This window comes from Aulostomus chinensis, chromosome 12 (genome assembly GCF_037954235.1).
Source record: "Aulostomus chinensis isolate RoL2024-O1b breed Wild chromosome 12, RoL_Achi_v1.0, whole genome shotgun sequence".
In the NCBI taxonomy this organism is placed as follows: domain Eukaryota; kingdom Metazoa; phylum Chordata; class Actinopteri; order Syngnathiformes; family Aulostomidae; genus Aulostomus; species Aulostomus chinensis.
Window position 1 is genome coordinate 3240840 of NC_141331.1, and position 24806 is coordinate 3265645.

The 24806-nt window shown below is 45.4% G+C and overlaps 1 protein-coding gene across 1 annotated transcript in view; it reads right to left on the minus strand.

Annotated features, from left to right (window-relative positions):
* Positions 1-24806, minus strand: part of spegb (striated muscle enriched protein kinase b) — a 37207-nt gene that overhangs the window by 5405 nt on the left and 6996 nt on the right. Inside the window, exons 2-38 of the mRNA XM_086219675.1 lie at positions 20493-20579; positions 19517-19583; positions 17876-19380; positions 17623-17766; positions 17343-17525; positions 15914-16080; positions 14985-15073; positions 14309-14484; positions 13956-14216; positions 13710-13868; positions 13043-13232; positions 12719-12948; positions 11522-11641; positions 11270-11374; positions 10918-11124; positions 10711-10834; positions 10463-10635; positions 10272-10384; positions 9496-9664; positions 9321-9417; positions 9022-9222; positions 8809-8866; positions 8646-8723; positions 8358-8530; positions 8250-8276; positions 8005-8157; positions 7340-7382; positions 7161-7229; positions 4319-7037; positions 4090-4239; positions 3762-3878; positions 3271-3438; positions 2909-3031; positions 2112-2276; positions 1121-1901; positions 322-561; positions 21-244 (exon numbers count right to left, since the gene is read on the minus strand). Of these exons, the coding sequence (XP_086075801.1) occupies positions 21-244; positions 322-561; positions 1121-1901; positions 2112-2276; positions 2909-3031; positions 3271-3438; positions 3762-3878; positions 4090-4239; positions 4319-7037; positions 7161-7229; positions 7340-7382; positions 8005-8157; positions 8250-8276; positions 8358-8530; positions 8646-8723; positions 8809-8866; positions 9022-9222; positions 9321-9417; positions 9496-9664; positions 10272-10384; positions 10463-10635; positions 10711-10834; positions 10918-11124; positions 11270-11374; positions 11522-11641; positions 12719-12948; positions 13043-13232; positions 13710-13868; positions 13956-14216; positions 14309-14484; positions 14985-15073; positions 15914-16080; positions 17343-17525; positions 17623-17766; positions 17876-19380; positions 19517-19583; positions 20493-20579 (9855 nt within the window). The remainder of the gene's footprint in view (positions 1-20; positions 245-321; positions 562-1120; positions 1902-2111; positions 2277-2908; positions 3032-3270; positions 3439-3761; positions 3879-4089; positions 4240-4318; positions 7038-7160; positions 7230-7339; positions 7383-8004; positions 8158-8249; positions 8277-8357; positions 8531-8645; positions 8724-8808; positions 8867-9021; positions 9223-9320; positions 9418-9495; positions 9665-10271; positions 10385-10462; positions 10636-10710; positions 10835-10917; positions 11125-11269; positions 11375-11521; positions 11642-12718; positions 12949-13042; positions 13233-13709; positions 13869-13955; positions 14217-14308; positions 14485-14984; positions 15074-15913; positions 16081-17342; positions 17526-17622; positions 17767-17875; positions 19381-19516; positions 19584-20492; positions 20580-24806) is intronic.

Here is a 24806-nt window from a genome sequence, read left to right on the forward strand (position 1 = left end):
ACTGGAAACCGAGTTCTTACACATGTACTCCAGTGTTCCAATGGGGGGGCTGAACTGCTTGAGGAAGAGGGGGTTAAAGGTCTGAGAACTGCCAAAGTCAATGATCTTGATGGCGTTCATGTAGGTGACAATGACGTTCTCTGGCTTAATGTCCAGGTGCAGGATCCGTCGTGCGTGGAGGTAGTCCAAGCCCTGGAGGGTCTGCATGATGTAACTGACCACATCATCCTCGGAGTAACGAAACCTGAGAGAAAACAAAATAATAAGAGGCAGCTGGTAGACTGATGATGAGGATTTCACAGCAGAGCCGTGTCACAGTACCTGTCGATCAGGCTGTAGAGCAGCTCCTTCCCACTGCAGTACTCCGAGATAAGCACCAGGTAGCGTGGCGTGACGTAAGCCTCGTGCAGGGCCATGATCCTCTCGTGATGAAGTGACTTGAGGATGTCATATTCCTGCAGCACCGCTTGCTTGCTGTTTGCCTCATATGGAACAATCTTGGCCATGAAGAGGTTGCCCGTGGCGTTCTCTCTACACTCGCGGATCACGCCGAACCGGCCTCTGCATGAGAAGAAATGACTCTTTAACCACCTGCTACAATTCCAAATTAGGGCAGAGTTGGCTATTAGAATGTAGCGCCACTGATGAATCACCTGAAGCAGTCAACATACCAACAAGGAAGACTTAGGAAAGAGTGTCTGCCGGTAGATTTTTTTTGGGACAATGAATTAAAGGTTGTATTACTCCATGGTGCTACAGTTTGCAGTGTTATATCATGTATGCAGATGATTCTCAGGTAAATAAAGCTGTGCTTGGGCACTAAAATATAAATTATCAAAAATTAATCAGTCTGATGCAGTTCAACCACCGACGAGGTTAGGTGCATGTGAAAGCGTTCATCATGCTCTGGTCCATATAAACAAGCCAGCAGAGACCGCTGCTCCCTCGTGGTCTCTGTCCGTTTTCAACTGAATCCGAGTTCGGTTTGATTGCAGTGAGAACACAAAGAGAACAGTCGCATGAGCGAATCTACCTCACTTAGCATTAAACATGTTCACCACGTAGTTGCTAAAGAATTCTCCGTTCAGCTTGACTGCTTCGTTCACCGGTGTGTTCGTACCTGGCTTTCTCATCCATAAAGGTATACGGTTTCTGGGGAACTCCTTGGCGCAGAGATCCCTCTCCGGGCTTGCTTAGTGGGGTCCTTCGGCCTGAAGGTGTCACCCGTCCTGTTGGGGTCACCCGTCCAGATGGGGTACCTCGGTTGTCCCCTACCTGCACCACAGGTGTCAAGCTCTGCACCACTACCACAGACGGAGAGACGGTCAAAGCTGAGACCGGGGGGGCACTAGTTACTGGGGTGGGAGTGGTTTGAGTAGGTGGCGCAACACGAGCTGTCCCAGCGGGTACATACATTGGCACGGATGAAATCGGCTTGCCAATGACTGGAAGTGGCTGAGGTACAGGAGATGGAGGTTTGATGGTGACGGATGCAGCAGTGCTTAGAGGACTGTGGGGTTTGGGAGGGACAGTGGGCGGAGGCTTCAGCTTGGTTTGGGGTTTGCTAACACTGATGCTAAGGGTGGACTTGGCTTTGCCTGGCGTGGTGGTGGGAGGAACTTGTTCAGAGGAGGCTGCGCTAACAGGGGGAGCTGCAGCAGGACGGCCATTTTCAACTTGTTGAGGGGGTTTGGTGTTTACAGGAGACGGAGATTTAGCCACAGATGGAGCAGGGACTGAAGCTGCAGGAGGGACTGTCTGGGCCGGTGCCAGTGTTGTAGGTTTACTTGGAGCTGGTTTCATGGAAGGGACTTTCATGGATGACATCAACACCACAGGAGGCTGAGGTGTGGTGGCTGCAGCGGTCTTGACAACCACAGTAGCACTAGATTTAACAGGCTCTGATGAAAGTGACAGAGGGGGAAGCTGCATTTCAAATACTGGACTAAATGTAGAAGGTACAACATAAAGATATTCGCATACACTTTAAACATTACAACTTTCACTGCAAAACTACACATCCTTAGATTTTTAACGTGGAAGTTCATCAAAGCATATTTGGCTGCTGATTGCAAGTCACCTTTCTTGTTTAAAGTTGAGGTTATACATACCTGAAGCAACCAGGCTTACTGCTTCTGAGAGGTTGCTGTAAGGACCTTGACCAGCTTTATTAACACAGGCCACCCTGAACCTGCAGGAGCCCCCTGGTGGCAAGTCAACCACATTGTAATAACAGTCTGCCACCCCCGTAGCCACAATCAGCCAGTTGGTCTCCCCTGGAGAGCAAATCAATATGTAAATGTTCCTGTCTGAGATGTTTCTCTGCATCATTATAACACTGCCTTTCTTACACACACAAAAGATGTTCATTACAACATTTATTGATGTTTCATGTGCCTGGCCCTTGTTTAAGAAAGATAAAGAGAAGAGCTTTATAAACACAAATAATTCCACCACTGAAACCAGCACATGAAGTAATTCATCTGCTGTTTCTGTCTGATGGAATTCTGCTTTTCCTGCTGGCAAATTCCAGCAGAGCAGAAAACTGAATTTAAGTGCAGGAACAGTGTACCTGTTCCCTCTGGTGCTCTTCATTATTCACCACTTCAGCCCACGTGTTGCCATGGCAACCTCATTTACGCGGGTCTTGTTGACAAATTTGTTTTTCTTGTTGATGATTTTCACATGTAACATCAACAGATGCTCACATGCGTGCAGTTGCAGATGATTTGAAATAAAAGTGATTAATGATCAGTTTTTCTTGGTATTTAATGTTAAACATAATGAGATTCCACTGTATTTCAGCTCATCCTGACATAGTAAAGCCGGATAGATAAAGAGAAAGATAATGAAGATATAGAAATAGACAACGGTTAATAGACAGCAGTCGTTGAAGGCAGCCACTGACCCTCTGCCTTCCTCTCAAGGGAGTACGTGCAGGGTGCCAAGGTGTCGGAGGGTCTCCACAGCACCAAGGCCGTGTTGTTGTACTTCTGAGGAATCTCAGGAGTTCCCGGTCGATTGGGCAGACCTGCAACAACATGAGAAATGTTAAAATGTACACACGCACGCACATAAATATGTACACATACGTACTTACCTTCACTCTTAGACTCACACATGACTCTAGCGGAGAGCTGCTTAGTGTTCATAGAGTATCACTGACACATACAGTGTATTATTTTAAAATAATGATCTAATAGGGGTTTTCAATTCACTGGTACAGACACAGATTCAAGCTCTACGCAAGCGTGAAGTATCCGTTCTTACGAGCGAGAGAGATCGTGCAGGAACTGGACACAGAAGCCAGCGGGTTGGTGGCGACACATTCATAAACCCCTGCATCCTTCTTGGTGGTCTGCATGATCATGAGTAGCTGTCGGCCGTCAGGGCAGGCGATCATGTTCATCCTGGCGTCAATCTCCAGGGGCTTCTTATCTGGGGATGGAAACACACACACACGCATACTAACTAATCAGAGGTGTTGCATTACATTTACTTAGAATAGGTTATGAATGTGAACGTTAACTCTTTCTTGTTATTACGCAGGAAATGACTGAACAGCCATCACCAATGTGGTCATTGACTAAATGTACATTTTCAACAGTGGTAACTTCCAGCAGGATTACAAGTGTTTATCACAGTCATATGTGAGATGTTATCTATTTAAGCTATTTTGCTTTTAAACCACCCAAAAAACTTGAGGCGATCCTGTTTAACCATCTGCAATGTCTCTAGTACAGCAATACTTCCTTAAATACCTTTCATCCAGGTGACGTGAGGGTGGGGGCTTCCCGCTGGCAGGCAGCTGAGGGTGACTGGATCCCCCTCAAGCAGGACGTGATCTCTTAGTTTGATGTGGAATACTGGAGGGAAGTCTGGGAACCAGAGACATAGGAATCATGTCCCTGGTGTACACTGATCAAATTTAAAGTAGTGATGAACTGAACCCAGTGATGGTTAGGAGCACCAAGTGACAGAATCCCGAAGAACAACTCCCACTTTCCTTTAAGGGTTTGTAGTCAAACACTGAAGGTTCAGTAAATGTTTTCTGGACAAGCAGAATCTCTTCTTGTACACTAAAGTTACCTGAAGCCAGCCTGGAGTACTGCCGTGAAGATACAGAACTATTTTCTCTGGAGATTGCCGTTGGTATGTCAGGTTGTGATACAGTCTTGACTCGCCTTCCTCTGGTGAGGCCCCATCGATCCCAGCGGGATCTACGCTCCCCCTCAACACCTGGCCAAGAGAAAACATCTTCATAAATCTATCATCACACCTACCAACGCGCAGTTAAATCAACGCCATGGCCTCATACCCTTTGCTGTGTCTGACTTAAGGCTGAACACAGAGTCCAGAGACTCTGATGAGGCACCGTTACTGGCCTGAGATGCCAGCTGGTTCTGAGGAACACTGGGAACCTTCATTGCTCGGCTCTCCGATGTTGACCGGCGAAGCATGGAAAGAATGGGTGTCTTCTTTGTCTCTTTGTCTTCTGATGCTTTCCTTTCCTCAGAGTAGCTGCGGATTCTGGTGGAGATGCCGGCCACCGTTGACTCAATCTTCCTGCGCATTGCCATGACGGGTGATTCGTTCTGCTTCTTAGGCTCATTTTCACCTTGCTCCACCAGGGTCTCTCCTCCACCATCCATGCGTGTCATCTCTACTTCCTTCCTCTCCTGTGACCCTCTTCGGCCAAGAGTCCAGGAAAGCCTGCGTCTTGAGGACTCTTCTTCTTTGGTCATTTCCTCCTTGCGTTCAGTTGACGGAGTTCTCTTCAGGCGCATAGAGAGCCTTCTCATAAAGCCTTGGTCTTTTTGAGCCTCACGAAGGTCTTGGACTGACTTGGACTTCTCCTCAAGTCTCCTCTGTGCAAATTCTAATGGTGCACCCATTGGCCCGGGTCTGTATATCTCTTCACCCATCTCTGTAGAGTCTGATGAAATCACTTGTGTTTTCTCCTCATTCCTTGACCGAGACAAGAATTTTAAGCTTCTTGATAGTGAGGACTCACGCTTTTTGAAGCGGGCCTCAAAGACCTCTTCAGAGGTCATGTCCTCCAGATCCGCTCCTGCAGAGAGCTCCTGTTGGGATGAGGAATGCATGGTTGTCTTTGGTGGACTGGGCTCTTTTGCTATTGTCTCTGGTGACGCCACTCTTGAGTATACAGCAGGGTGCTCGGTAGTCGATAAGGCGGCTGGCTTGGGTGGCCCGGGCGCATCAGGTGTTACGCTGGATGTGGGTGAAATTACTTCAGTCGACACTGAAGACGATGGCATATCTGGGATGACGACAGCTGTCGAGGGGCCTAAAGGTGGGTCATGAGGAGGCTGAAGTGCAGGGACCATGATTGTCTGCATAATACTCGCGTACGCTGAAGTCCGTCCATCTGGAAGAACAACTTTTGCAGGTTGTGAGGGTGTTACGTAAACAACATTAGCTGGAGGGTGGGAATCTTCCTGTGCCGCTGTAACTGATGTTGAGGTGATGACCATCTCCGATGATTTAGCAGGTACAAAAACTGTCCCTTCTACTTTTTCTTCTGGAATATTTTCCTCAGCATTTGACTCAGCAACACTAATAATTCTTTCTTCACCTTCTTCCATCACTTCTTCTTTTTCTTCTTGCTCTGTTGCCTGCTCTTCTTCCTCCATTTTCTCTTCTATTTTGCTGCTTTGGACCACGAGAGGGGGTGTAGGAGCTCTCTGGCCAATATACTCAGATTCGTTCATGAGCTCCTCTGAAATGCTCATGTCCTTCTCTGAGAAACCACTCGTGCTCGAGCGCTCATCAAAATTACTATCCATAGTCAACCCATCCGTCTTTTCATTCATAGTCTCATCAGGCTTTGTCTCCCTCTCCATTAATGATTCCTCACTTTCTGTTTTCATGGGACTCTCCTGCATGATTGACTCTGGAGTCTGTGGTCTTGGTGAAGGCTCTCTGGGGGTCACTGGGCGGGAGTCTAGTTTGATCTGCTCAGTGAGAGCTGACATAGATATAGCTTCCTTAAGCCTCCTCTCTTCTACCTGAGCCACCGGAATCTCCAGAGGGGCTCCTGACCGTCTGTGTAGAGCTATAGGTTCTGAATCACCCTGACTGAAGGATGCACTTTTTGACAGAATTTTGGGTTTGAGAACTTCATCTCTCGGGGAATCGCTTGATGATGCTCTAGCTAGCGGAGGAGGGCCTAATCGGGCAGTGCGAGAATAGCGGTCTGATGACAATACTCGTTTTTCATCTCCCATTCCTAATGTTTCCAATAGAGGACCTCTCAATCCACTCATTTTGTTGTCCACAGAGCCACCACGGAGCAACCGCTGTCTCATAAGCTCAAGTTTAAGAGCATAATCTTCCTGACTCATCTTGGCGGTTCCAGGACTGGTGCTCCTCCTCGGCAGTTCCATAGACACAGCTTTCTTGAGAACTCTCTTGCCATCCTCTGGGTTTCCCTCTCCAGCTCCGTCCTCCGGTTTAATCCGAAGCAACAAAGCACTGTCAGCCGACCCTCCACGCCGAAGCTCTCCTTTTCTCCGTGCACCCTCCGGTTTGTCCGACTCCATGCTGGAACCCCTTCGCAGAGGTTTTCTAGACACAGCTTTTTGCTGCAACTCAACAGGTGCTTCTTCATCAGAGGAACCCATGTCATCATCTTGTGATGATCTTTTCCTTACACGGCCTTTACCTGCCAACTCAACGCCGCCTTTATCTGTTTCTTTATGGTCGCACTCCATTGCCTCTTCGGCTTGAACAGGAGACCCAGACAATTTACTCGTTCCGTTCTGCTTTCCTGAGTCCTGCTCATTGGTCTGGATTTCATTCAGTGACATCCTTGATCCAGAGAATTCCATGGTAAGTGGCATCGGAATGAAGGGCAGCTCATCAATATCTTCATCAGAATCTGAGGATGATGACGGCAAAGGTGAACCTTCTTTAAGGTGCCTGGGAACGGCGATGGAGATGTGGCTGGAGGAATCGTTCAGTAACTCAGGTATGGACCTCATGACCATCTTTGATTTATAGCTGATGAGAGAACGCTAGAAAGAAAAGAGGAAATACGACACGTGAGGACCACATTTGAAATATTAAAAACGGATCATCGGTAAAAAGTAACAGACAGATTATGTTAAAAATTAAAAAAAACAAAAAACATTCCTTACCTGCCATTTTCTACGAGATACAAACTTCCTGAGTGCCTCCGTATTTATAGCTGCCCCCTTGCTAAGTGTCTGAATAAGAGACATTACATACAATAGATACATCCTCATTATCAGGAGAGAGATTTGGATCCGTTTCTGAACAACGGAGTGGGAGATGATGAAGTGTCGCTTCGTCTTACCTTGAACCAGGGATGTCGGAGACATTCTTGAGTATCAGGTCTCCTAAAGGAAAACAAGGAAATATTCAGTTTTTCTGGCTTTTTCTCATGTTTTTAATCTATTTTAATAAACTGCTAAAACAAAGCCCACATTCCTTCATAACTGTTGACCATATTTTTTAAAATAAAATCAGTAACACATGAGATTTGGTTTTGATTCACATGATAAGGATTAATTAATCAAATAGGTTATAAAATGACAGTGTGCGCAGTGACACTGACACATTGTTTGGTGTAAAATTGAAAATGAATAAATTCTGAAACCCTTGAGTGCCAACCCGAAAATATTGCATCAAACCTGGACATCTGGGAATACATCAAAACTTTCAATCAAAATTCTGTCGTGTTGTTGTTAACATAGTTATTCCGTTTATTGTGAAAATAAGGGCGTTTTTAAGCAAGTTTGCTGATTCCAATACAATATTTAAGGTGGACTGTAAGTACAGGCTCATGAACTAAGGATTCATTGAATACATTTCCCTGAATAACTCCATTTTCTCATGTCCTTCAGTAAACCTTCAAAATATCCACAACTTCTGGAATTATAAATCTATTTCATGTTTGTTCACTTCCTACTTTTCCATACATCAGACAAATGTTGTAGAAGATCCAGTAACGCTACTCACAACCTGTCTGCTACCAGTAGTTTTATGATGAAACCTTTGGCCTCCCTGCAGAGCTCAGCGAACATGCTCTCCTCGAAGGCCACGTTGTAGTTCCTGATGTTCAGGACGGAGTTGCGGTCGTTTTCTCCAGCGAATGGAGAAACTCCCGTCAGACTGATAACGGAAAGAACACTTATTTCAGAGCCTGTGCATCATTCTCAACAAAAACTACACCATAACTGTGGAAAAGAGACATTTTTACTCACCACAGGTACGCAATAACGCCAATTGGCCTAAAAAAAATTAGGGGGGTATTAGAAGGAGTGTGGTATTTTTCCAGTTTTGTGGTGACAATCAAAATGAAAGCTTGATACCAGATGTCAGTAGCTTTTGAGACCGGCGTCTGATTGACGATTTCTGGTGCCACAAATTCCGGTGTCCCGTATTTGCAGTACTGAGCCTCATCAGGCATGAGCTCCATCGCATTGCCAAAGTCACAGATTCGGATCTGGTCGCCATGTGGGTCCGCCATGAGGATGTTATCAGGCTGAGGGCAGAACATAGATCCACAGAATAAAATATTTTAGGTTGTTGGTTTGTTTTTTTTGTCAACACATGCTTGTTATATTCAAGAGAGAAGAAGGAGATGGAAGAATACTGACCTTAATATCCAGGTGTATGATGTTGGCATGATGAAGGTAATCCACTCCCTCCAGCAGCTGTCTAATACACAAACGTACCTGAGCCCAAAAACACAGCATCAATATCAGCTGATTCATTGCTTGATAGCTGGACGGACATTGAACGCTCCCGGGTTTAACTTACATCAGACTCCATTAAAGTCGATTTCCGAGTAAACCTGTCGAGCATCTCCTCGTGGCATCTGAACAGAGTAATTAAGGAGCTCTTCTACCACACATATGTAACAGTTACAGTGACCGCAAAAGTGAAAAAACAAGAAATATTATTTGTATCATCAGCAGGGTTTTTTCCGTTTCCTCTCCACGGTTGTTCGCCTCACGCACGTTTCAAGGATACATTTCTGTGATGATGATGACCACGTTCTTTTTCTCGAAGGCGTCGTGGAATAAAATGACTCTCTCGTGATCCATCTTGGAGAGCAGGTTCATCTCTCTCAGGGCAGACACTTTCTTCTTGGCCCGGGTGGACACGAACTTTGCGGCGTACTCCATTTTACCAACCTTCTGGGTCACACGTTTCACATAGGAAAACGCACCTCTGGGGAAAAAAACAACAAAGTGATACACAGACAGGTGAACATGGCTACGGTGCAGACGGCGCGTCTTTGGCCCGAGCCAACCTGATAAACAGCTCACCGTCCAATTTCCTTGTGGATGTCGTAGTGGTCGGTCAGTCGGCGCATCTTCCTCAGAATGGTCTCCTCATCTTCAATCGGATCCTCCTTGCTTTTCGCTGCATTCACGTGGATTTTTTTCAGTAAATGTATGCAGATATATGTTGTCAAGGTTACACAGACTTTTATCTCTTTACCTTCATGAACTGTGAGTTCGGCTTTGCAGGACACGGATCCGGCCAAGTTCCTGGCGGTGCAGGTGTAGACCCCCGAGTCTTCTGGACAAGCGTTGAGGACCACGAGGGAACATTCGTTGTCATCGTACACAAACGTGTAATGGCTGCCCTCGGACAGCAGGATGTCACTCTGGAAACAAGCACAGCAAGTTTGAAAGAAGTCCTCAACCGTATATTCTTTGATTCCTGCGAAAAACTAAAACTGAATCAAAAGAAGAATGAATAAATGCAAGAAAAAGAGATCAAATATAGAAAACGCATTTTAAAAATAATATCTTAGGTAAGAAAAATTGATTTCTGTATTTGTTTATTATCTACTTATCTTTCAGTATTTCTACATCTATTGTTTTTTGTATTGCTACATTTACACAAATAATTTCACAGTAATATATATGTTAATATATAATAATAACAATTAATACATTTATTTAATTATGTCAATAAGGCGGTCCGAGCATCAGACATGGTTGTAGTGATCGATGCTGACTGATGTTAGAAAACTACAGAATTAATGAGACCAAAAAAACCTAGAAACACACAAATTTATAGGTTTAGGACTCTGGAAATAAATGTGGGAATGCATAAGCGGCCTTTCTGGTTACCAAAATAATTGATTTGTCATTTAATCGTTATTTCTGCATTCATGTCTTTATCTTTCAGGCGCGTAAACATTTTTTTTTTGTGATCCATAATTTTGCAAACGACCTGACTGCGCAGCTTTAAAAATGGACAGAAACCTTGAACCAGAGGATGTCGGGGACGGGTTTGCCTTCCACCACCACGGCAAAGCGAGGTGTCTCGCCAGCACAAACGTCCAAATCCTCCATGATGGTCTCAAATGTCGGCGGTGCTGCGGACAGAGAGACATGAGATGGACTGATAGACAGATGGATAGATAGGTGGGGGTGGGGTTGGGGGTGGCGCCTACCTGCCATCTCCACGGTGAAGGCGCACTTGTCGTTGCCGTACTTGTTGGAGGCTACAAACATCATCTCTCCCACATCGACGCCCTTCACTTTCAGCAGCCTCAGCGTGTGCTGGTCGTCGTCTGGCATGGTCATCTCGTACAGGCCCGGCTTGCTGGCCAGAACCGCCCCCCTCCTGAGGAGAGTCGTTTATATCAGAACCAGTTTCTTTTAGGCGGGGGAGACAGTGGACACGTGACAGCAGAGGTACCTCTTCCAGATGACGGCGGCGTTGACGTGATTGAGGGTGATGGTGATGGTGACTGACTGGTTTTCCATCACATACACGATTTCGGGCTTATCAATGATCACCGGAGCCTCCTGAAGATAGGGGCCTTGAAAGTCACAGCACAGTTTATATTTAATGAGCTTGTAGCAGACACACAGCTGGGCGGATGCTGACGGACCCTGACGGTACCTCTGTCCAGTAGCTGCACCGGGTCGGTGGCAGTGGAAGGCTTGCTGAAGGCCTTGGAGGTGATGGTCAAGACTCTGAACGCGTAGCGCACATTTTTGGAGAGAGTGGTGATGGTGTAGGTGGTCTCCTTCAGGCCCGAGGCGATGATGATCCACTGGATGGAGCCGAGGGCTTGCTGTTGGATGGCGTACATCAAGGTGCTTGGTTCTGAAGTGGAAGAATTCACTACAGTTTGACAACCCGGGAGAACACCCTGCCACACTTGGCAAACCTGATAGCGTTCTGTTCAGTGGAGTCACAAAATACTGTCAGCTGATTGGCATTGAGGAAGTCTGACTCCCCCCCAGCGTACCAATGGAAGGGTCCAGCCTCCTCGGCTTCTTCCAGCTCAGGGTGAGAGTTTTACCGGTGATGGATTCAATCACTGGCGTCCCATCGGGGGGGTCGGGGAGGATATCTGAAAACAGTGGCAATGGAGTCAGAAGCTGCTAGTTGGTAGCCTAGCACAGGCAGCTCCTGCTGGTGTGGATGATCAAAATTCAAAGTTAGTAGCACATTTAGGCCAAAAACTTGAGGATGTTTGACCAAAAAAAGAAATAAATACCTGTCACATAGAGATGAGCGTAGCAGGTGGCCTTTCCTACTTTGTTTGAGATGACGCTCTTGTAGACGCCACCGTGAGCATGGCACACGGAGCGGATGACAAGGCTGTGGACGTCTCGGACTGGAGGGAGAAAAGTAAAGTGAAAGGATGAGAAAGAAAAACAAATTTAATCGTTCAAAGTACAGACAAAGGGGGGTGGTATTTGTTCAGGTTGGCACTCGTGTCTGGCATCGATTTGGAGTCGCGTGACATGGAAGCTGTTGAAAAAGAAGTTTACAAGAAAAACAATAAGAATTAACTACTGAATACTCATATGAACTACTGAGTACTCATGATAAATACTGAATACTCTTGATCGCTACTGAGTACTCATGATAACTCCTGAGTACTCATGATAACTCCTGAGTACTCTTGATCACTACTGAGTACTCATGATAACTCCTGTGTACTCATGTTAACTACTGAGTACTCATGATAACTACTGAGTACTCATGTTAACTCCTGTGGACTCATGATCACTACTGAGGACTCATGATAACTACTGAGTACTCATGATAACTACTGTGTACTCATGTTAACTACTGAGTACTCATGATAACTACTGAGTACTCATGATAACTACTGAGTACTCATGTTAACTCCTGTGGACTCATGATCACTACTGAGGACTCATGATAACTACTGAGTACTCATGATAACTACTGAGTACTCATGAAAACTCCTGAGGACTCATGATAACTACTGAGTACTCATGAAAACTACTGAGTACTCATGATAACTCCCGTGTACTCATGTTAACTACTGAGGACTCATGATAACTACTGAGGACTCATGATAACTACTGAGTACTCATGATAACTACTGAGTACTCATGATAACTACTGAGTACTCATGTTAACTACTGAGTACTCATGTTAACTACTGAGTACTCGTGATAAATACTGAATACCCATGATCACTACTGAGTACTCATGATAAATACTGAATACCCATGATCACTACTGAGTACTCATGATAAATACTGAATACTCACGTTAACTACTGAGTACTCGTGATAAATACTGAATACCCATGATCACTACTGAGTACTCTAGATCACTCCTGAGTACTCCTGATAACTACTGAGTACTACCATCAGAACCAGAGAGCTCTAGGACTGCAGTAGTGGGTGCTGCTGCTGAATGTTCAGGCTCTCACACTGAGTCATCTTTCTGTCCTCGGTGCTCTCGATTCTCTTGCCGTTGTGGAACCAGACGATGGTGGGGTACGGCAATCCGGCCACTTTACACTTAAGCACAGCTTCTTTTCCCTCGATGACGTCCAGGTCATAAAGCGGCTTGATGAAGTCGGGCATAGTGAAACGCTCCACCTCATTCTCCGGGACCTCCGGCTCCTCTGGGATCGAAGGCATCTTCTCCAGTTTTGCCCTGAAGGGAAAAAAAAAGGTAAAGTGGGTGAGGGACTTCTGAATTTTGCAATCCAGCACGCGCCGTTTTAAAGGTCCCACAGCGGCGCTCCTACATCTGCGAGGAGATGGCTGGACGCGGCTCCTGTATGTAGAGTTCAGCGGAGCACTCGGCCTCGCCGTGACTATTATGGGCTGTGACAGTGTAGAAACCCTCGTCCTCATTGGTCACATGAGAGATGATCAGGGAGTGGCGTCCGGCCTCCTGAAGGATACGAACATCCTCACTTTCTTTGAGGGCGTGATCTACGGAGAAGGATCATATCCATACATCAAACAATGTGCAGGTGGATGGAAAACCTTTTTAAGGATCCACCGACTTTATGGGAAGTACACTTAACAACATCTTTTGGACACACAAAGGAGGAACTGCAGAGTCTGGAGGCAGAGCAAGTGATGGCCGAGGGCCATCGCCTTGTAATTGTCAACAGTTTTTTTCACAGTAAAAGTTAAACACAACTCTCATTTTTAAGGGGAAAGTGAATCTGTTGACTTTTGAGATTTTTCTGTCCATCTGGTGGAGGTCTGGAGCTCCGTAATGCACCAGAGAGGAGACAGTGAGGTCTCTAAAAATGACGGACTGGTATTTCCCAAAAAGTTTATGTTCCTTCAAGTCGGACAAAAAAAGTTGAAAATTAAATGCTTAACAAGTCTTTCAAATATATCTGAGTGTAAGAAACAGTGCTATGATCAGGTTTTGGAAAAACCAGTTAACAATCCTACCAAAGTGACTCCAGACCACCTGAGGCGGCGGCGTCCCACTGACTTTACAGTCAAATCGAGCGTTACGCCCCTCGATTACTTCCAGAACATCCAGCTTGCGAGTGAAAAGAGGCTCAACGGAGGGGATGACTTTGAGTTTGCCGCATGAAGTCACTTCCTCTGAAGGGAGATAGAAGAAAAATCCCTGAAATTTCGCTGAGGAGACTGATTTTACATTTCACGCATCTAAATTCTCATCAGAAATACCTTTGGCGGTGCTGAGCTTGCACGTGTACGTCCCACTGTCGTCCTCATGCACTGAATTAAGCAGCAGACGGCATTTTCTTCCATCGAAGTGCATCTTGCAGTTAAGTAACGCCGGCTGGATCAGCTTCCCGTCCGCCAGCCAGTCCACATCAGTGTCCTTCGGCCCGATGATGTGGCACTCAAACAGAATCGTCTCTCCTGCCTTCGCAGTGATGTCTTTGACTGGGCGGATGACAGCCAGACCGGGTTCGACTGGAGGTGCTGGGTGGAGAGGAAAGCCATTGCCAGAAGAAGGTTTGAGTTTATATTCCGTGGTAGAAGAAGAGCGATGTGGGGGTACCGAGGAAGCGTACCTTTCACCTCCAGCTTCCCCTCGCACTGCTTCGTCCCGTATTCATTAATGATCTTACAGGTGTAAGTCCCAGAGTCTGACCTCAGCGCCGACTTGATGCTCATTTCAAACGTGTCGTTGTCCGTCTCATGGACGACGTGACGCGGGCCGGTTTTTACTGCCACTCGGTCCCTCAGCCTGCGAGACGAGAACACGAGGAGCAGCTGTGTGACAACTTTTCTCCACACAAACACACGCAGTCTTCTGAGTTGTGGCGATGGCAGCTGGAGAGAATCAGCACAAAGTGTTGCTAACAGGCCAAGCTAACTGGTGGAGTTTTAGTGATGCTGGACGCCACAGCCATGCAATCAGAGAATATCAACCCCCTCACAACTCCAAGCTGGTGTCCTGGTTTACAAGGGTTCAGCTTGTGAAGCGGTTTTTCAAAAACACAAATCGACCTGTTGACAAACCCAGAGCTGCCAGTGAAACACAGATCATTCCAAGCAGACATGTTAGGGTTTCCGAGCATGAAAAGCTTTGTGAAGTATGCAGAGAACATGTTACCCGCGCTCAGTACATAATGAGATTCCAGTTCTCCTCTCGGATGCATCAAAGCAGCACGTTCTGGAACAAAGTGTGAAGGCGTGCAGCCTTGTTTGTGCTCCAGAGGAAGCAGCGAGCGGCGGGGGACGTACCAGTACAGCAGGGGTTTGGGTTGTCCACACACTCGCACCGACATGGTGACTTCCTGTCCTTCGATGACTGTTTGATCGCTCATTGTCGCCTGTTTGAAATGTGAACGTTAGAACCTGGGAGATCTTTTCTACCCGTTCTAAATAAAGACCACAGAACCACAGCAGATATCGTTCTTGTGCCAGGACCCGGCCGATACGAGCCGACGCTGACATGAAGAATTAGTAAATACACAAAGCCCCTTTGACTGCACGAAATTAAGTGTTCACATCAGCTGATATCAGCCAATTAATGCCAAATATTGGCCAATTAATCAATAATACTGGCAGTTTAATCACTAATATCAATTTATTGCTGGGGTCAGCTAAAATTGGCTGATTAATGCCTCATACTGGCTAAGTACTTGCTGCTATCGGACAATTCATCACTAGAATAGGATAATATTTGCTAATAATGTCTAATATTCTCAGATGTATTGCTAATGACTGCTGATTTATTGTTAAGTCAGGCTAATGTAGGGTATTACTGGCTGATCAATCACTACTACCGGTCCATTAATTGCTAATATCGGCCAAAATCAGACAACCGATGCCAAATATTGTCAATTTACTTGCTATTATTTGACAGTTAATTGCTAGATTAGGCTAATATTGGCTGATAAATGTTCTAATACTATGAAATATCGGCTTATTAACGCCTTATATCGGTCGATTCATCACTAATATCAGGCCAATAATCGTTTATATCGGTTAATGTCAGCCGGCCCTGGTTTATCCTGGAATCATCCCCCCCCCCCCCCGGAAACACATTGTCTGTGAGTGTTTTGAAAATGACAAGTCAGAAAAGGAGATGTCAGTGCTACACGTACAAATCTTACACTCTTAAAAGGGAAAAATCACTACGGTTTCTAATGAAGCCGGGCCGGTCTCACCAGGAACGCGGGGGGTTTCTTGAACTGTGTGTCAATGATCCTCTTCGGCTCTGGCCCTCCAAAATCCATACCCTCCTCCAGGGGGCTGAGGTACTCCTCATCGGACGTGATAGGGCTGCTGATGTCCAGGGGCACTCCCAGGATCCCCTTCGGTTCCTGAACAGACTCTGTCAACACAACACGAGGGGTTTCACGCGGTGGTTTTGATAACAAGCAAAGCTTCCGTCTGCATTTCGTGTGCCGTTATAAAACGGCTCGAGTTCAGGGAGTTCATGTGTGGAAAAGCAGACACACAAAGCCTTTCAGATGATTCTCAGCTCTCCTTAAAACAATCTTAAAATGTCAAACGTGGTATCCAAACAATAGTTGATTCACAGTGAGTGGAGCCAGCGCGCCTCAGTGGGCAATTTATAGGTTCAGTTTCGCCTCTTAGTTGCTATGGTAACTATAAGTGTGGTTGTTCAGCTGGAATATATGGCACATACAATTTGCTGAGAGAGATAATGATAAGGGAGCAGGAGAGGAATAACATGAGGCACGACGCCGCTGTCGGAGGAAGCCAAAATGCCCCCCCCCCCCCCCCCCCAGTATTATTTCTATAAAAGAACATCAAATCATTCCTACCAATGAAGAAAGAGTGTTGCCTTTGTACTTTGGATTGTAAATGAACAGTTGCTTTATTTCAAAACTAATCTATGGGAAAACATGGGATCCTATTCTACTTTGACCAACATTCTGTCTGACTTTCTAATAAAAACCAGCTTTAACCCGTTAAAGGATGAAGACAAAGTTTGAAATCGAGATCATAGTCGCTATGAGCTAACGGGCTAACGATGACCAATCACTTCATAAAACTGATAAGAGCTACCAATTAATTGCTGGTGTTGGCTAATTTCAGCCGATTGATTCCTAATATTGCTAATATCAGTTGATTTACCACTTGTGTCCATTAAGATCAATTGATTCATGCCAAATATTAGCCAAAACTTTTAATTAGAAACTTAGAAACTTCCTTCTTTCGCTGCATTTCCCATTTTTGACACCACAAAAAAAAAAAAAAAATTCATGACTGTGTTCAACAGAGACTCTTGTCTCTCTTTGTCTTGTCTCACACAGTTTTAAAACTCAGAGAGTAGCAGTTGAGTATTTACATAATTCAAAAGATGTCGTTCAGCAGAGTTTCGATGACCAGGAGCTAAGCAGTCAGCATCGTCGTGGCAACCCCCTGACTGCAGTTGGAGCTGATTCAGATGAGCCGATAGGATTTCCTCTCTGATTTCTGCGGTATTTACCAACTGCTTACTATAAACTTGTGGTGCTGATTTACCAGATTGGGGTCGCGCTTCTCAACGATGAAAAACCCAGACATGTCCAACTGCAAGGCGCCTTTTTATCAACAATGAAGAGGAAAAATGAAAATGCCACTTACCTGCTTTGATGACAACGGTGGCACTGCTGGACACTCGGCCCTCCTGATTAACAGCAGTAACACAATACTTTCCACCATCATGTAGTTTAGCTGACTTTATGAGCAGACTATGTCGTTCACCCTCCACCTTAATGGCATAATTAGCAGCACTGGTGATTTCAGTGTTGTCCTTCGTCCAGGTAACTACAGCAAAGAATCACAGAAGACATGAAGTTATTTATTCCTTAAATTTACTCCTTTTTAATTTTTTTTGGTCCAGACGCAAAGTAGAACACTGCACCTTCAGGAGTGGGGGTGCCTGCAATGATGCATTTTAACAGTACGTCCGAACCGGAAGAAGCTACGGTGTCCTGGAGGGGAAACTCGAACACAGGCGCCTCCATTGGGTCCTCTCCAGCTGACACATACGAATCATCTGAAGAATCTGCATCGTTTCACAAAAGACAGAACTTTTTTTCCCCCCATAATCAAAAAAAGGAAGGAATGGGTTATATGTCTGACATGCCTTCCACAGAAAGGAAAAGATAGCTAACCTAACTCTGGAGACAAGGGTCGCTGGCGACGGTTCTTTCCTTTGGTCTTCTGCTTCTGCCCGTCTTTGGCACTTATCTGCTGAGGCTCACTCGTATTCGCAGGAACATCCTCCTCCATCTTTTCATCTTCAACAATAATTGTAGGGATTTTTACTTTGGAGGTTTGTATGGGGAAGTCTACCTCCATTTTCTCCTCCACTGGAGCAACTGGTTCAATCTTTGGGTGTTTGGGCGAAGCTTGAAGACGGTCCAGAACACAGACAGCCCTTTTTTGCACCAGTGGACTCTCAGGTCTGTTTTCTATTTTTCTCAACACGACTTCAACTGGCGTCTTTCTCCCTGAAGGGCCATCCGGTTGCACAAGAGATTCGGGGACGTGAGGGGACTCTTGTATTCGTGATACCTTTTGGACAAGTGGACTTGGGGGCCTTCGTTCAACCTTTCGTATCGTCATCTCAGCAATGTTTCTGCTTGGCGACTCCTCCCTTTGTTGACGGTGTAGTGCCGGTGATGACGACCTCTGAATGATTTCTGTGACTGGACTGACTCGACTAATTTCTCGTAATGATCGTTGTCCTGGTAAGTCCGATAACTGCATCGACTCCGGGGTGCCACCTGTTATACCACCACTTGCTGTCTTTTGGATTTGGGAATGACGCTGCTCTTGGTGGAGTTGCTGCATTGGTTGCTGATTGAGTTCCTTTTCTCTTTGTTCCTTCGCCCACTGAACACGTTCCCTTTCTTGGAGCTTTTGGAGAACTTGTGGGGGAATAGGTTCAATTTTCCTGAAAGGCTGGCGCTGTTTGGCCTTCAGAGTGAGCTGTTCAGTTGAAAAGGATTTCTTCATGTGAGGTTTTCCGACAAGTTTCTTAATACGCTGGAGCTCCTCTGTGAATTTGTTCTCTATGTCCTGAACCTTTTGGGAATAGCGAGGTTTTTCCTCCAGCGAAGCAGCTCTTTGTCTAAAAATAGATCTCCGTTCAGCAGCGTCTTCTTTGAGGGCCTCTCTTAGGTCCTCTCTTGAACTCTCTCTCGAAATGCCCAACCGGCTCCCTCCATCATCTGAATCCACAGACCCAGCACGATTGAACCCTGCCCAGGATCTCCCTGAAATGGAACCTTCTGGAATATCAAGACTTCGTCTGCGCTCCTCTAAATCACGTACCTTCTCAAAAACCTTTGAGCTGGCCCTGGTGAGCTTTGGGGAGGGTCTGAGGTTGAATTCCTTGCGAGAGTGCTCACTCAGTGGAGTTTGTGGTCGAGAGTCCTGGGTGTTACTTGGGGCTTGGGACGCAGATTTGGGCATTTTAACCTTTTCTTCAAACTCTCCGGGCACTGTGTCTTGGTATTCTGTTGGCACGACAATTTTCTTACGTAAGTTGACAGGTGTAGTTGAACCAGAGCGAGTGGGCATCGGAGAGGTGGAGGGGCGTTTGACAAGTCTCGGGGATGGGGGTGGGAGGACTTGCTGGGGAGATTCTCTTGTAAAATCATTTGATTGGCTCCTGAAATAGAGGATTTGAGGCAAAATCTGTTGGAATCAGTAGGTTGTTACTCATTCATAATCAGCTGAAAATGTATTTTAGCATCAAACGTGACTCCAACATTGAAACCACACTGCCGAGGTGTTTTCTCTCTTGCCTGGTTGTGTTCGCGTGATCCTCATGTCCTTGTGTTCGACTGCCATCATCTGCGCATTTGTCCATCACTTCATTTCAAAAAGAAAGATATTTTCTTTGAGTTCTCCTTTGAAATAAGGTGAAGTTGAAGTTGCACAAATCAATACTTTGACAACAATCATGGACCAAATGATTGTAGCAGTCGATCAGAGTGGTGAAGCTGAGAATGCACATCCCACTCTGCAGTTCCTGAATATTTTAGGGGTACAAAACCAACCAGGGGCCAAACACAACCAGAAATCTTCATGGACATTCAAGTTAAAATTGACCAGCATCTGATGAAAATATATTAAAAAAAACAAACCTTTATATTATTTGTCAGTACAGCTTTTACAGCTTGTTTGTTCCCGTAAAAACAGAAGCACATTTCAAGTACAGCAAATGTAATAATAACAGTATGGGAGTTAAGTGCCAAACTAAGTTTACGTCTCAGTGCGTCTTGTATTATATTGGCTCACTCTACATTTATGAAAGTACATGTACATAATTTCAAGTTAAAAAAAAAGAAGAAAAAGTGTGTACAACTGGTTTGTATCGAAGTTCTTTTACTGCATCTATTCGATTGCAGTTGTGTTCCTCTTGGTCATTTTTTCTAGTTTGTCAACGCACATTTATTTTGTAAAGATGCATTTCTATATTTCAATAAGATACATACATGTTCCGTGTAAAGTAATGACACTTTATCATAGTTTTCTATATCCATCAAAATATGGGCCTATGAGAGAAATACACTTACATTTCTGCTCAGTGTAAATCATTTCTAATCTATATATTTAAATTCTATCACTTTTAAGTGCATAAAAAGTGAACTAAATAGTTTAACACCATATACATGAGTCTGATCCTTTTATGAGCTTTTTCAGGATCCTCCTTCATGTCTACAAGTACCAATCTCAACATTTCCAGAAAAATAACCAAACTGCAAGGACGCTGGATACCTGTCTGCACCCGCTGGTCCTCAAGATCCCCACTGTCTTCGTTGGTCTCAAATTGGTCTTCAGCTTCATCATCTGTTGTCTCAGAATCTGTAAAACGTACATTTACAGGTGGAGGGGAAAAAAAAGAAAAAAGTAAAATGTTAACAAATGAGACACGATGACACAGTTTTTGATTTTCCCTTATGAGCAGAAACTGAGGAGGCAGAAAGAAGCCAATGAATAGAAAGTAAAAATTCCATCAAAATGAGTCTGAAGGGGAAACATTTAATTTGGACATCTGTTTGGTACATTAGCAGCTAAGCTTCGTACAAACGTCAGGCACTGACGTCCAGGGATGCTTGTACATTTACTGACTGACTGAAAACAAAGAGGTGCATTCGTTTGTTGAGGTGAAACTGTTTAATATGGGCTATAAAACCTGTTCCCCGACTCATACTGTGAGTTTAAATTGGACTTTCATATAAAATATTTTAAAAATATTTTCTGAGCTGTCCCGGAAGGAAATATAGAAGATGGATGCAAATGTAATTTAATTTCTCATGAGGAAAACCACCATGTTCATATTTTGTTGCTCTCAACCAAACATTTTTTTTCCAGCTGTACCGTCAGAAAGATGCGATCATTTTTGTCAGACTGAGAGAGAAATCAATCATCTGTAGAACTCAAAATAGAAAGCACCATTGAGTCACTGGCATCCCGGCAGCTCTCACGGTGAGTTTCACAGTAGGTGGAATTATTTTTAAAAACAGCAGCTATCGCTTGATCTCTTCCAGTGAAACAACACAATGAGATGATAGTGGTTCAGCTGAGTGGCAGTAAAACAGCCTGGCAAACCCTGAGAGAATTTAGTGTGTGTGTGTGTGGGGGGGGTGTGTGTGTGGGGGGGGGGGGGCGACGACAATTAATACCATTTTTAAACTTGATCTTTGGGCTCAAATAGTTAGTTTTTGGTGGTGTGATACGTGATCAGATGGTCGAGATGTCTGAGTCATTTAATCAGCTTTCCAAGAAAGCTACGTTGCATAATCATACAAATTGTGAATCGAAGTTTCATCGGCTCTCGTGTGAGGTGAATGCCTCCTGAAAATGATTTTAAATTGTTTCTGAAAAGAAGCTGACAACATGGAAGAGAGTAAAAACATGAGAGAAATAAAACCGTATATTTAAGTCTTGGGTGAAATATTAGAGAATAAAAATACACAAGGTACCTAAATTTATAACTTGTTCATCAAGAGCGTTGGTCAACAAGTACAAAATGTTGCTGCAGCACCCTTGAGACGCTGGTCTCAACTCCGAAGGCTGGAATTTGAGCAGCATAGAGATGCAACGCGACCTGATTGCCAACTCGTCAAATATGAACTCCTGCTTGGTCAGTGGTGCTGCGCGTTGAGCCGTGACACTGCAGCTCCAGGACGACGTCGGCAGGTGGGCACCGTATCGGTCGAGCTGTGTTCTTGCAGTTAGAACATTCTTGCTGGAATTTATAACTTCCTCCAGTTTATGTGGCGTGAAATGTGAAACTGGCGATCAGAAACTGAACGAGCAGCCGTCTCCTGTTGCACAATCGGATGAATTTACTTAAAACAACACGGAAACTGGAACAAAAGTCATCTTTGAGGTCACAAACAGGACGTGCACAGGGTCCCCACCACGAACACCACCTGACAGTCCAAGGCTTGTGCAGAGATCTCTCTCTCTCTCTCTCTCTCTCTCACACACACACACACACACACACACACATAAAGGAGAGCACCTGGGAAAGCAAAAATCAAACCTGGGACAACTGAAATCCAACAACAAGGTGATCAAACCCAACAATACGAAAATCCAGAAACAGGAAGAGGAGAGCCAAGATGAGACAGCCGATAAGAAAAGTCATGTTGAAAACACCAGCACGAAGCTGGGCACATACAAAAGAACTACACCCAGATGGCTAATCGCTAACAAGACACAGCTGAGGTCTCTCTGGGCGAGGCCGCCCATCACAAACCAGCGTTCACTGAGAGATCATGAAGAGAGCGGGAGCACACACCAACTGAGGGGCTTCAGCCGATTTCAGAGCTGATGGAAGAACTGGTCACACATTTAATGACTGCAGCCGAACACACACACTCCACAACTCCAACCAAAGCTCCCATGAAAACACTCGCAAGAAGGAGAACTTGCAGAGTAAACAAACACAGAGGCGAGAGCTGGTTTTTTATGCACCACCAATGTAGAAAAGGCATTTAGGTGAAGTGCTGCAGGGGGAGACAACTGGAGTTTGAGTCTATCGACTGCGGAGGGAGTTGGAGGTTAATGGTGCTTGCTGGAGTCACGCTAGGCTACGCAGCTACACAGAGCAGCAATTGGCACTCCTGCATAAAATCCTGTAGTGTAACTCCAGCTTGAGAAGCCTTACAGTCCACACAGGGACGGCCCCACCTCTCTTTAGAGAGACAAATGAACGAACCAGTGGGAAGCTTGCAAAACTTGCGATCCTACTGAGGACAGAACTGCATCTTTGCAGCAATCAAAGCTGCTGCACTGCTAAAACTGCAACTCTGACAGATGAGGTTACACCTGAATTTAACAAAACACAACAACAAAAAAACCCATGGGTTAAATTTCAAGTGCGACTCGCACCGGATCATCACTGCTGGCATCGGGGTGTTGCTCGAGCGCCTTGATTTTTCCCTCGCGCACACAAAAAAGAGGAGGAGGACAGGATGGTTTTGCTCAGTGTGCTGTGGATGATTACAAGGAAACCCAAAGGGAATGCAAAAAGGCTGCCGATTCGGTTCGGTGGTTGCAACTGTTCCCTAACCAGTCCACGCTAACTGCGGTTCAGGAGAGGCAGCAGCGTTCCCACACCCCTCTGGAGAGTTAGCGTTGATGCTGCTTTGGCGTCAGTTCTATCAGAAATGGGAGTTTTCCTTCTTTATAAGAAAAGCAAAGAACAACCCAGGTTTTCCCTCTGCGGAGAGAAACTTCCACCACCTGGCATCTCCAGTTCATGGATCTAACTGGTTGAGGTTAGCCATGAACCGTGGCAGCAGCCGTCTGAGAGAGCTGTAAGGGTCCGTCCCGTGCAGGGACATAAGCCACCATCTCGCTGAGGAGGGAACCGTGTCTGGAGTTTCAACAAGAGCTTGGGACTAAATCTCATAACTCCACTGAACTCCTAAAGCCTCATTGCCCCCCCCCCCCCCACCTCCATCTTGAAGGAAGTGCCGACACAGCAGAGCTGAAGGTAAACAATGACGAGGCGATTTCCTCTGACTTTGACTGAGGTAAATTAGCTCAATAAAGAACCTACAAATCTGCACCCCACCCCCACCCCACCAGCCCAGACCAGGGATTTGCAAATTTTCCCAGATTAAAATGAAAGAAACTTCAAATCCCTTCTAAGAAATGATTGTATTTTTTGCATTGGTGAGCCTGCTTCAGAGCAAGGAAAAAGCTTGTGTTCAATTTTCATCGTTTCTATGCGGAAAATACAAACCTGCTGGTCCGAAAACTCAGGAAACCAGGTTTTCCTCTCTAAAACGGGAGGCCGGTGATAAGAACCCCCCTCCTGAGTACTACAGATGATGTTAGCCGCTTCACTCCAAAAGTCGTCTCAGAAGTTTATTTCCAAGTGCTGATTTAGAGGCAATCAGGGTTCATATTTAATAACCAAATTCACTCTCCGGTCACGGTGGTCTTCTTCTAGTTCCCCTCTTATTTAACAGTGCATTTAGGAATTTAATCACAGCTTCTCAATCTCATATTGCCAGCTGGTCGCTGCCCTCTCCTCAGCCGGTTGTTAAGCAACAATGTTAATAAAAAGATGCTGCACGCACAGTTAAATCAGCGTAACAAGCAGACCGACGGCTGACGGAGGGAAATGAAGATTCAACTTGCCTGAATTTGTTCACGGCCACTCTCGGCGAGTCCTCGCCAGGTACCTTGATGTCTTGGCTCACATCCAGAAGCGAGGTATTCCCCGAGACGCACCAGGGGTTCCGAGCCATTACTACAAGCCTAAATCACATTTCCTACCACATCAACATCAACAGGTAACATCCGACTTCCGTGGAAAAGAATCAACTCACACGCGGACGGAATCAATGCAGATGGAAATCAAAGGCACTTTGCACGGGTTACATAACAAGTTGCACCCCTGCAGCTCACGTGAGAGGATCCATTTCTGCACAGCGTTGAACGCGGAGCTCTGAGCGCAGGTGGGAATGTGTGTTGAATGCACATCATCCACCCTGAGGGAGCCCCCCTGTCCACACAATAGCCAGTGACAGTGTGAGCATCTTCCTCCGCTGCGTTCCACCCTGCAGG